Consider the following 12,622-nt stretch of genomic DNA (forward strand, 5'->3'; position numbering starts at 1 on the left):
TCTTTAAGATAAAGAAAAAAATAAAATAAATGACACTTGTCAAAAGATACTGGCAAAGAGGTGGCATCGGAAAATCTACTAGACACTATTGATTATATTCTATTTTTTTCACAATAAACGATAGTAATTTAGAAGTAAAATGTCTAACGTTAGTACCACCCTCACCACGAAGATTCAAACATAAAAAAATATTCTGAGTGAAGTGAATCTATATTATTCAAATCTGCATTTTTTTGAAAAAAACAACTAGGTGATTTTTTTGTATTAAAATTAGGACTGTTAACAGAGCTGAAACAATTTCCAAAAAGATTGGTAATATTTTAGCCAAAAATTGCAGACACGTCTTTGGCATAGTTTTCGGAATAATGTTTTCTTGTTTTCTAAAACGTACATAATTCTAAAAATGATTTGAGTAATAACAAATCCGATTGGATATAATTAAAATAATTATTATATGCGAGTATAATACGAGTATATACGAGTTTTTATTTGATGTCATAAAAAATGTAATATGTTTAAGTCATTATGGTCTTTGTAACGTTTAAAATTTCTGCTACACCAAGAGCGAAAATTTGATTTTTTCATAATCATAACTTTGGAAACAAATTAATTAATTTGAGGTATTAGGGGTAATGAATGCATAATGTAGTGGCTGTATGGTTACATTAATGTCTGAACTGTTTAAAATGTCTTTCCAATTACAGGAATTTGAAGTGTGTTATAATCCAAAAAACTCAGTTTGGTTAAAATCAAAATAGGCAGCATTTGATTCAATTTCTGTACTACACATAGAAATGTTGAAATAATATACAATAAGGGGAGGTATGAATATATAGTGCATAAAGGCAAGATAGCTTTATCGGCTTCATTAAGAACGTAAACATTAGGAGAATTGAAAAATACTAAATCAAGTTATGAGCTCGATAAATTGTATCACTTATTAGTTTGATCACTTATCCAGTTTAAATTTGGTAAGATAGAGCACTGCAGATAATAATGTCACAATATTAGGATACTACGATAAAATGAAATTTCAATTTTAAAGCATTAAAAAAGTAACGGAACTATAATTATTAATTTTGAGGAGGAAATATACACCAGCGTTTATTAATTTTTCTTATTATCATGGAGGTGAATAAATAAATACTCAAAGTCGGAACTAGGAGGTACATTTAGACGTTTAGAAAAAAAATTTGCTACACAAATTAAATCTCACCGTAAATCGTATAAAATACAATAAATCATGAAAATCCAAAAAAAAGTCAAGAAAAGTCATAAAAAACAGAAACAATCAAAACATCTACAGTCTACGTCTCGTCCAGAAGTGCATTTATACCGCCATCACGTAGCAGTGAAAGTTTCTTTCTTACTTCCTCTGCCATTAATTTGGGTAGATGTAAGCCAGCCAGTCGTAAAAATCCTATACAGTAACTGAGTCTTAGATGTGAATGTGAGACTGGTAATATATATATTATATAGAATTCAGATCAGTTTTCTGAAATATTATCGCATTATTAGGTCGATCGGTAGGATAGAACAAAATTACATACTATTGAGCATATAAAAATGTTTACCGTTCACGCGAGCAACGCCGCAGTGGCGACTTGTATACATGCGTGTCGGGAGCGCTCCTCTTATTCTTTTAAATGTAGTCACACACATTAACTTACTAACTTACTAATTTACTACCCCCACATTTACAAGTCCCACACGCATGCGAGTTGAGAATTGCCTATTTTGAACTTCGTAAAAACTCTCCACCACCGATCCTCTAAAATAATTATAACTAATCGCATAAGACGTGATTGCGGGTAGAGGTGGTAGAGTGTGCAGACGGAGTCGAGGTAGAGCTTTCGCACATTGACGCGCGGTGCGTACAAATTATTACGTATTACCTGGCAATATGATTATTTACTGAAATAGATATTGGATATAATGAAACGATTGAATGACCTCAACTTACACTGGACACTACAAAGTAGCACAACTTATATTTCATTAAATATCGATAAAAAAAATGTTTCTGGGTTCAGATTCTAAGTTTTTTAAAGAGAATAAGTTCAAAATATAGGCACAATTTTTTTTATAATCATTTAACATTTTGAAAACATTTATCAAAATCATGAACGTTTGCATACAATTTTGTAGTTATAAATAATTAATATAATACAGAATTAGGTGTTTATACGGTGAGTAACAAATTTAGTTATTTTGTTGTAACATAAATTCATGGGTACTTGAAACTTTTAAACTTTTTAGGTGTAATATTATACTTTATACACGTAATGACATTTTAAAATGCAATGTTTACGGCCAAAGCTAATTCAAGCTTTAAATAGAGATAAGAAAAATTTTAAATAACAAAAACTTGTCTCCTGTAAGTGGATCCACTTTTTTTATTTGCGCACCTTGAATATGATGAAAACCTTATGACAATACGCAGTTTACTACGTATAGGGAATGAACTGTGCTATTTCGCAACGTGGCATTGTAGAACTACTGTTAACTCTATTGGGTCACAATATTTTCACCATAACCTGAGTGCGCAAAAAAAAGTTTTTCAACTTACGAAGAACTGAGTACCTATAGTACCTACATAAAATAAACTAATTTACTAACAATATAAATATAATATATCGTATGTAATATATTTTGTAATATATGCTGGCAAACTGTATTTACTTCGTTTATGATACACATTGATTTTATTATACATTATTGATAATATAAAAAAAAATTAACAATTTTAATACATTAGTTGCATTGTGCATTTGTGCCACACGACACCTATGTGGAATAAGTAGGTAGGTAGATACCTACCAAACTTTCTTCTCCCCCCCCCCCCACAATTATATCAAAAGTATATTGAATTTTTTAGAATAAAGAAAAAATATAAAATAAATAATCCCTATCATCGTAAAATCAATATACAAATTTATCAGAGTGATCAGAACCTTGAATTCTGTTCATTATTAAATGTGATATAAATGGATAGGGGTGAAGTTTGTTTTCGTAATAAAGATTTAAATATTAAGGTCTAAAGGTAAACAAAATTCTACTCTGGTTATTTTTCATTAATAAATTGTAAAATTTTTTATATTCTAGTATAAAGTCCCTTACCAATGCACTCTAGACATAAAAAAAATAACTGAATTAAATAGATATAATAATAATTGTTATTCAAATATATAGTATAGGTAGGTATATGAATAAAAACGGGCCAACTGGTGTATTAAAGGTTAGTCATACAATGGATATAGGTACATTATGAGTACCTATAACAAATAAATGTAGAGAGTAAGAATATAATGTCATTGAAACGATATGTGTGATCATTGGATGAATATTACATAATATTATAATACATAATATATCATACAGGATCTAAAGGAAATACCTGCGGATTAAAAATAAACAATTGAAACTAATTAAACGTAAACAAAAATTATGAAATGATAATGATACTAAATATTTTAAAATTATTTATGTTTTAAAATTCCCAAAAAGAATATTAACAATTAAGTTATTACATTGGCTTTATAAAATAGTTGTGTTTAACTTTTCCAAAAACAATTCAATACATTTCAATATATTTCATTTTCAATATTAAAAATAAAAATAAAAATTGTTATAATTTACTTGCTACGTCATTATCGTCTATAAATGATATAAGAATATTAAAAAAAATAATTTTAAATATTGATTAGAACATAATGTTATTTTATCCTTTGTCATATCATACCTATCAATATTATGTGGTTGATTAATAGTTTTATATTACAAAATATCTTTGCATTTTAAGTCTTATTATGAGATCAATTTGTAGCTATAGCAGACGTTTCACAAACTTTTGTTAGGTTTCAGATAAAATTATGATCATGCATTCATTTTTAAATTTCAATTATACCTATTATAGTACACTAATATTTCTTTATGTTGGATATGGCCCAATTTAAAATAATATATAAGTATTTATTATTTCTAATATACCTAACTCATAACATAATTTCTATTATTTTAACTGTTTGTATGTAATTATTTTGTTATATTTTGTTATATTTTGTTATATCATGAGACATAAAAAATTTCATCATTTTATCTTTAATATAATACTGTATATTTTAGATAAGAAAATTTAGTACTAAAATTGTTTATTTTATAATTTTATTATTTTTAATTATATAGAACTATCCATTCTAAAATTATTAAGATTATTTTTTCCTTGATATTATATAATATAGGTCAATGGACTTCAAACTATGGGTCGCGACTCATAATATTGGGTCGCGATAAGTCAGTTATAAAAATACTTGTACGATGGCATACTAAGACATTAAGCAATTTGAACTTTTTTTCAGTTAATAAACCTGACATGGGTCACGAGTCAAAAAGTTTGAAGACCACTGATATAGGTATTATAATATTACTATTATGTTTATTGTTTCTTACTTAACATCATTTTAATATTTTAATATTATTAACACAAAATTATCATTACCTTCTACAGTACCACTACAACTTATAATAAATAATACAGTTATTAATAATAAAACTGTATAATAAAACATAATTATTATTCAAGTAACTATACAAAGAATGAATATACGTTCTTTGCAAAGAATATAATATGACTAAATTCTAAATAGGTATAACAATACTTTGCTGTTCATAAAACAAATAAGTACACATTTTATGCAAAAATGAGCATGTTTACATTTTGTTATTTACAACTTGTGGTTGGATTGTTGCCAGGTTCTAGGAATAATGTAAAAACACTATAACGTAACAACTGTGTGTGTGGACACCTGTTATTTATTTATTATATTATTTATTTATAACTTCACCTCACCATTTGATGAGAAATCGCGATTTTATTGTGAATATACAATCATTATAATATACGTCTAAATTTAAACTTCAGAATTCAAATGCAAATTAAATTTTTTGGGAAATTACCATTAACTTTTCTTTATAATACTCTAACAATAGCAACTTATGATGAATCTTGTATTTATTCAATTTTGAAATATCAAGTATGAATATTAAACAGGTGACACGTGGGTACTAGGTACTCTGCTGCTGTACAGTGTCTTGATAGTTCGCTGTAACGAATGCCTTAAATTTGATTTTAATGATTGTATAAAAAAAATCATTGTGTAAGAAAAATGACTCTGAGCGAAAAAGATCTGATAGCCTATAATATTACCTATGTATGTGTACTGTGTAGCTATGTATAATTTATGATATTAATGTACCTTATTTATTTTACTATTAGACATTAGTAACACTCTAACACAATAGTATGAGTTCACTTTAGCCAAAAAAATTTCATTTGAAAATGTCATTGTGTGTGTACATCATAATAATATTATACTTTAAAAGTTTCAAGTAGATACTGTAAGATATAAAATCCATACATCATGTATATACTTATTATTTTCATTATTAGTTATTGTAATTATTCGTTGTCACATGGTTTTAACTTAACGAGCAACTTCTACGCCGAAGTTATAGCTTAGAACCAAGTACCAACCTTTATGGGTTGATGTTATTGACGACATAATAATTGTAACGTACTACAATTCCTACAAGTTGTTCGTATCACAAACAGTTTGTGTTATCTCCATAGTTGTTCTCTGTCAGAGAATTAATAACAACAGTTTTAAATCGGTAATTTTTTTTCTCTCTTATTAAATTAATTTGTCATAATTCATGAATATTCTTACAATTTTCGATTCAACCGACATCAGTCAACTTAAATCAATAAAAGTTGATGATCTTAGAAAATAATTGAGGTTTCGACATCTTCTGCAAAAAGGGAATAAGGATGAACTTAATGAATATTTATTAGCCGACAACGAATGTCTTGTTGCTGATAATCTTCAAGATTCAATTATTACCTCACGTTTTAAATAGAAAGACGACCAAATCAAATAATCAAAAATGCAACGAAAAATCGATGGCTATGAAAAGAGCAGTGGCGTAGTTAAGAAAATTTTAAGAAAATAGGTACATTTAGTTACATACAAAAAGAAAACATTTAATCCTTTCAAGTCCACATTATGATTGAATAGAGATATAGTATTTTAGTAAAAAACTTCTTTCCTTAGAATTTTGTCATTAGTAATTGTATGCCATAATAATAGTTTTTGGTTTTTAATTTTTATCGAATAGGTAGAATATTGTTGATAAGTGGTAACAAATATTTTTTTTCTGTATATTGTGTTATATTTTCTATCTATATTAACTTTTTGTAGATCCGCGGGTCATTATATTATTACAATACATGTGCAATTGTGTGGACAATAGAGTAAATAATTATCTAGATAATTTAAAAAGTAATACCGTTTTATTATCTATATAAGATAATAGAAAAATAATTTAAAAGTTATCTAGATGAGATAAAATATACGAATAATGTATCTAGATAATGCCTAACACTGTACGTTGGAAAGTACAATTTCTACTAATATTACCAAATGCTTTTAAATACACTTCACCTAAGACGAAATGTAGGTTAGGATGTTTAATTGTTGCGAAATGTCTGGAAAATAAATACAATCTCCCGACTCTACGTAGGGGGGAACCCGCCTAACCATCAGTACGATAGCACTGCCATTGTTAATTTGTGTTGCCAATAGTTGAAATATTTTTTATAATTATCATAATTCATAAGCACGATTTAAGATAAATTATGTATAATAATATGTATTATAATATCTTAAATCGTGCAACACAATCTGAAGTAGTTGGTCACAGGGTAACCGCAGTATAACCACTCTTATCATTTTTCGGACAAGTGCTTATCACTCTTCAGATGTGCAACCTGTATTTCTAAAATTGTGACCATGGACAATTATGTTATCTTATCTTGTCCGAGATCGAGACACCTGTCGGCTGTCATCCGCTTTCGTACCTTGTTGAGTATCCACCATATACGCGCGCATCGTATTTTTCGTTCGATGCTATCACAATTCACAAATTCACATTTCACAACTCTCTAGACTCTTTCCAGAGAGCATCTGTGATCGTAGATATTTTCGTTTCTCTGTAGTGTTACGCGCGTTCGGCTTCTAACTGTGCTTTCAAATATTACTCTTTTGATCGTCGTTTTGCTGCTACGCCGTCACGACTTTCGAGTGCATCGTTCCGATCTGTTGTCGCGTTTCACACGCCGTCAGTGGAATTGCGAAGTGCCGACTCTCGGCCGTTGAAACTACGACTTCCACTCAGCCAGTAGTAAAACGGGATAGCCATCATTGCGATATCGTACACTATTTTATTGTAGGTAGTTATTTGTGTATCATCATTAGCAGTACTGCTAACACAGTGACCTATAATTGCTGTCCTAATTCAAGGGCACTCATAGAGTAATTTTCAGGAGAGGGACAAATAGTTCAACTAGGTCCCTAATCTTATTTATACCATTATAATATGTAGGTACTAAGTTGGTGTTTTTTGGAAAACAACATGTAAGAAAATTTGGCATTTAATTATGTAAACATTAACTTCAAAAAAACTGAATGCAATATATTATAATAGGTATTCTATGTTAATTAAAATAGGTACTAATATATCAAGCCTATCAACACTCGTAGTAGTCGTCTAAACTCTGCTGCGCAAAGTACCTAGGTATTAAATGTATTTTCTACAGTGCAAGTTGTTAGGTACACTACAATGTATATTAGTATACAATGTTTGACTTAAGGAAAAAAATCACATTCTTTTAATGCATAATTTTATGTAGATAGTCTTGTGTTGTGTCATGAATATTAGTTTTTATTTTAATTGCCTATAATCATGCCAAATCGAACCGTTTGTTTTGAAATTGTGTAGGTATTTTGAAATGATTTTCAATATCTTCAAGTAGTTGTTTCAAGATATTTATTTTTTTCCAATTTAACCGGCTGGTTCACTAGAAAACAACTGACATAATTTTAAATGTGTAGCTTTGTTTTGATTAAATCTAGCAGTTATATAATGAGTTTATTTTATTAATATGTACAGAGTTTAAATATGGCATAAATATGGACACTAATAATCTTCAATAAGTAGATGAAGAATTATAATTTGAACTTTGACTTTGATGATTGGCAGTTTGAAATCTCTTCAAAAATATTTTTAAAATACTCTTCACTATTTTCTCAATATCCCTAATAGTTCAGTTTTAATAAAGTTATGCACAGTATGTATATTTATATTTATACCTTGTAATTTATTAACAATTGGTGCTAATAGATATAGTAAAATAATGAATAATTATTTTTAAACTAATCATTAGCAAACGACACCCAGAATTATTGTTAAATAAATTCATACATTTGCGTAAATTTATTATTTTCAGACCAACATATCTCACAGAATAATAGTACATTGGGAATCAGCTGTGTTCCCAAAAGAATTTTTCTGAATAATTCCTTTGATAGTGCCAGTGGGTAGTACCTACCTATTTATTATTCCGGATATTGAGTTTTGATCACTTATTACCGAGCTTATTACTAAATAAAGTTTATGTGAAGTAAAGTGAAAAAATCATACACTACCGTACTTTTTTTATTCGTTTTTTATTATAGCCTGTACACATTCTCTTTACCACTCATAATTGAACCACAATTAAATTACAGACCTACGAATTTAGACATATCTAAACCATATTATTCAGTCGTTTCCAAAATACTTGATGCTATTTCTAAAAAAAAAAAAATTGTTTTTGTTGAATCCTTGAATATGCATATTATAAATAAAATATGCTTAAATCTAAAATATGTGAATTCGTACAAAAAATAACAAAATATTCAAAATTATATGTAACATAAATTTTTGTATTTGAAATATACCTACTATAGATCGAATTTTTTATGGAATCAGAATTTCAATATGCTTTCTAAACAAATATGCAAATGCTTAAAGTTCCGAGCCTTGATAATAATTATAAGTTCAAAATATATAGGTAATATTTGTCAATGAAAAATGTTATGCATACTTATCAAAATATAAGGTTAAATTATAATATGAATAGATATGTTACATAAGTTATTGCTTATGTTACATATACCTAGGTAGTTTAAATTCTTTTTTATTATCCCTTGAGTTTTTTTACATGAACAGTTTTGTTCCCATTGATATTATTTCATTCTCATAAGAATATAATAGTATAAGATATTTGCTATACCAAACACAACCTTTGTGGTCATTGTATGGAATTTTTTAGTTCATATTTATAAAAATATCTGTGAGTTTTTTTTATAAAAAATTGAATATAATATAAGTTTTTTTACAAACAATTTGTCAGTATTTAAAAAAATATCATATAAATGAAGATTGGAATTCAATAAATAACCCGGTAAATAACCTTTTTTTTTCATAGGTATTTCAAAATTCTACCGCAGCTAAATTAAATGTATCAAGGTTGGTTAAAAAGGAATTAAGCCAAGTCTCGCACTTTGTAGACTTAAGTAGACGACGACACAAATATTGAGGTGCATAATAAATTACAATTTCCACACAATCTGGTGATTTATAATTATCGGCTATTGAATTAATATCTTAAATATTTCTTTGTCTCAATCATCATGTTCTGAAATTAAATCTAAATAATTTTTCAGTTTTTGGAGAGTAGTACATAAGTATCGCCTCCAAAAATGTTTTTATATACATCACAACTAATGTCTAATAGTACCCACCAATAGCTTATCATTATTGACTGAACAGTTACCAAATTTCTAAATTTCAGAAGTATTAATAATGTTTACGTTGTTAGAATACAATATAACTGTTGGAATGTAGCGAGGAATGTAGAAATTACAGGATGGCTATTTTAATAACCAGGTTGATGTATTGTACCAAAAAATTTTTAAAAAATTATAAATTGATAACATTTTCAAGGTATAGAACTAAATATTATGTACAACAGTAATTAAAAAGGTAACATCAATTATATATATAATACCTATATAATAATACCAAGTACCTATAATTTTATGGTGCATAATGTAACTATCAAATATTAAAAATTGGCAAATGCATTATTAATTTACCAATTTCAAGTAAATTAAATATAAAACAGATATTTTTATATATATACTTAACCATAAAATATAAGATAAAATTTATATTTTATATTTTTAAAATCATGGCAGATTATAAGGTAATTTATCATGGTTTGAATTTTAGTAAACTCTATAATTTATTGAAAATAATCTTTTCAAGTCTTTGTGTCATATGATGTTAATTCATCTCTGTTTATCAATTGATATAATTTCAAAATTAAATATGCTGTAAAATAAATTAGTATAATAATTAAAAGTATTTAGTTAAATATACAGAAAATAATATTGTAGGCAATTTAAATAATAATAATTAATAACTAATAATTAATATGTATTTGTTTTGTTCAAAAATATATTAATATAAGAACAATTAAAATTATAGTAGATGAGATTATAACCAACATACTTGAAATCCCCAAAAAAATAATCACTCATAAAAATATACGTATTTGCTATTTAGTCAATTTTATTTGTAGGTAATTTGAAAACACAACAAAATAAAATAACCATAAATGTAACTTACTTCGATTTTATCTTTATTAGCTTATGAAGTCAAAACAAACACTCTAAGACCCTCTGCTGTTTCCTTAATTAAAAGTGCCACTTATTTTATGTATAACTCGCTGCAGTAAATGCAACTCAGCAACCCTGATAAGAAATTTGGCTACATCAGATCGTAGACAGTGTGTGACAACATATCAAGTAGCTTAACTTTTGATTGCGGACATGCCAATATTATAATTCATACACAATATTTATAATATATTATGTTAGTATGAGATTACTAGCATTCTTGCAGTATGATTGTATTGATTTTACAATATGTGTATATTTTTTTTTATTTGAAAACTATTGGGAATTTATATTTTAACCTCTTGAAGTCTTGAATACACCAACTATATTCACTTTCTAATAGAACAAGATACTGTTGAAGAAAATCTAAGTAGTTTTACTGCCCCAAATGGTGATGACAGACACGAAAAAACACATCATTGTAAAATCAATACATTTATTACTCCGCTCAGAATCTAAAATTAAAGAAAAACAGGAATTTTTACAAAATTGAATTTGATTTTTTGTGTAACTCTAAAACAAATGACCGTAGATACATGACAATTGCACTGAATGTAAGCATTAGTAGCTTAGCTGTAGAGCTGTTTACAGATATATTCAGATTCCAGAATTTTTCTATAAATGTCAATATAATTCTATTCGTTGGGTCAAAAAGCTTCTCAATTTTATACAAGGCTTCTGATATATTTTTACAATATCAGTTGAAAAATATTAAAAATACATATCCACAATTTTTTTGTAAAAGAATTTAAAGTTTGATTTTTCATAAAATTTATAAAATTGAAAATTAAAAAATGATTTTGTCATTAAATTTATAGGATGTTCAATTTTTAAAGCTAAGGTTTGAAAATTAAAAACAAGGTTCCATGTAAATAGGTTATATATAAATTACTTTATTCAAAATAACATCTTCAAATATACTTAGTAATATCATATGCTGACTGACCGTCTTCGCTCAGAATCATTTTTCTTATACAGTGATATTATATCATTGAATTCAAATTGTTTAAATAATATTTAGATTTTAACAAGTATCTATTTAAAAAAAAGTTTATACTTTTGGAATTTAAATTTTTTTTACTACTGGATCAACTTTACTAACTTAACAAAAATATTGTTACTTCAAAAAATTAAAAAAAAAAAATGTATTAGGTTCTGAAATAAACAATTGAAGTCTTCAAGTATTAGTCTTCTAGTAAGCAGATTTACAAATTAGCTATTTTAAAATTTAAAAAAAAAACTTATATCAGATTTACATTATTTTGTTTTCAGTAGGTATTAAAAATTAATAAAATTAATGTTATACTATACGTGTAGCAAGCGTTTTAAAATGATAAATATTGATTAGAACAAAATTTATATCATTTGTCAGGTATTTCTTTTACACTCAGTATATATTACAAGGTTCCCTAAATAATATTTTTGTCTTAACATTTTTAATATATTAACTCATTCTAATATTAAAAAGAATATGTTGTAATACTAGGTTATAATAGTTATAACTTATAAGTATAGTTTTTTTGTAAACAATGATTTTATATCAATTTAATACCATCCATTACAATGACACACTTATAACCTTTTGTAAAACAGAACAACATAATCCACTTACCTGCTTTTTAATATTAAATATTCATTATTTGCTAGGTATTGATGACATAAAACTTTTTTGGTACTGGTATGAACCAATCTCCAGTTGGAAACAGTTGTTTTACATTTGTCTCAGCTTATTATAAGTTGTTGCTTAGCTGATGTTGTATCTGCACTCAATAATCTCAATATATTTTGTAATTGGTTTAAATTTCCATAACATTTACTAGAAAAAATGGAATTCTGAAATGAGTAATATAAATAATAATAGTTGCATCAGTTATAGGTCTTATAATATTATAGTTTAGTATACCTGCCTATAATTTGTATTTTCAATTTTTGTACAAAAACTAATTTTCCTGATTTGCTGTGTAGATTGTACCTCCTTCCAAAAATTTTAATTCAAATGT

At 26.7% G+C, this 12,622-nt stretch overlaps 1 protein-coding gene across 5 annotated transcripts in view; it reads right to left on the minus strand.

Moving 5' to 3' along the window:
- Positions 1 to 4,583, minus strand: part of LOC107882757 — a 23,516-nt gene extending 18,933 nt beyond the window's left edge. For all 5 annotated transcript variants that reach the window (XR_003840117.1, XR_001678901.2, XM_029492365.1 and 2 more), the window contains exons 1-3: positions 4,499 to 4,583; positions 3,640 to 3,657; positions 3,121 to 3,129 (exon numbers count right to left, since the gene is read on the minus strand). Coding sequence is in view for 3 of the 5 variants with exons in the window: in XM_029492365.1 (XP_029348225.1) it covers positions 3,121 to 3,129; positions 3,640 to 3,657; positions 4,499 to 4,568 (97 nt within the window). In the remaining 2 variants the exon portion in view is untranslated. The remainder of the gene's footprint in view (positions 1 to 3,120; positions 3,130 to 3,639; positions 3,658 to 4,498) is intronic.
- Positions 4,584 to 12,622: the final 8,039 nt, after the last annotated feature.

Source organism: Acyrthosiphon pisum, chromosome X (assembly GCF_005508785.2).
Source record: "Acyrthosiphon pisum isolate AL4f chromosome X, pea_aphid_22Mar2018_4r6ur, whole genome shotgun sequence".
NCBI lineage: Eukaryota > Metazoa > Arthropoda > Insecta > Hemiptera > Aphididae > Acyrthosiphon > Acyrthosiphon pisum.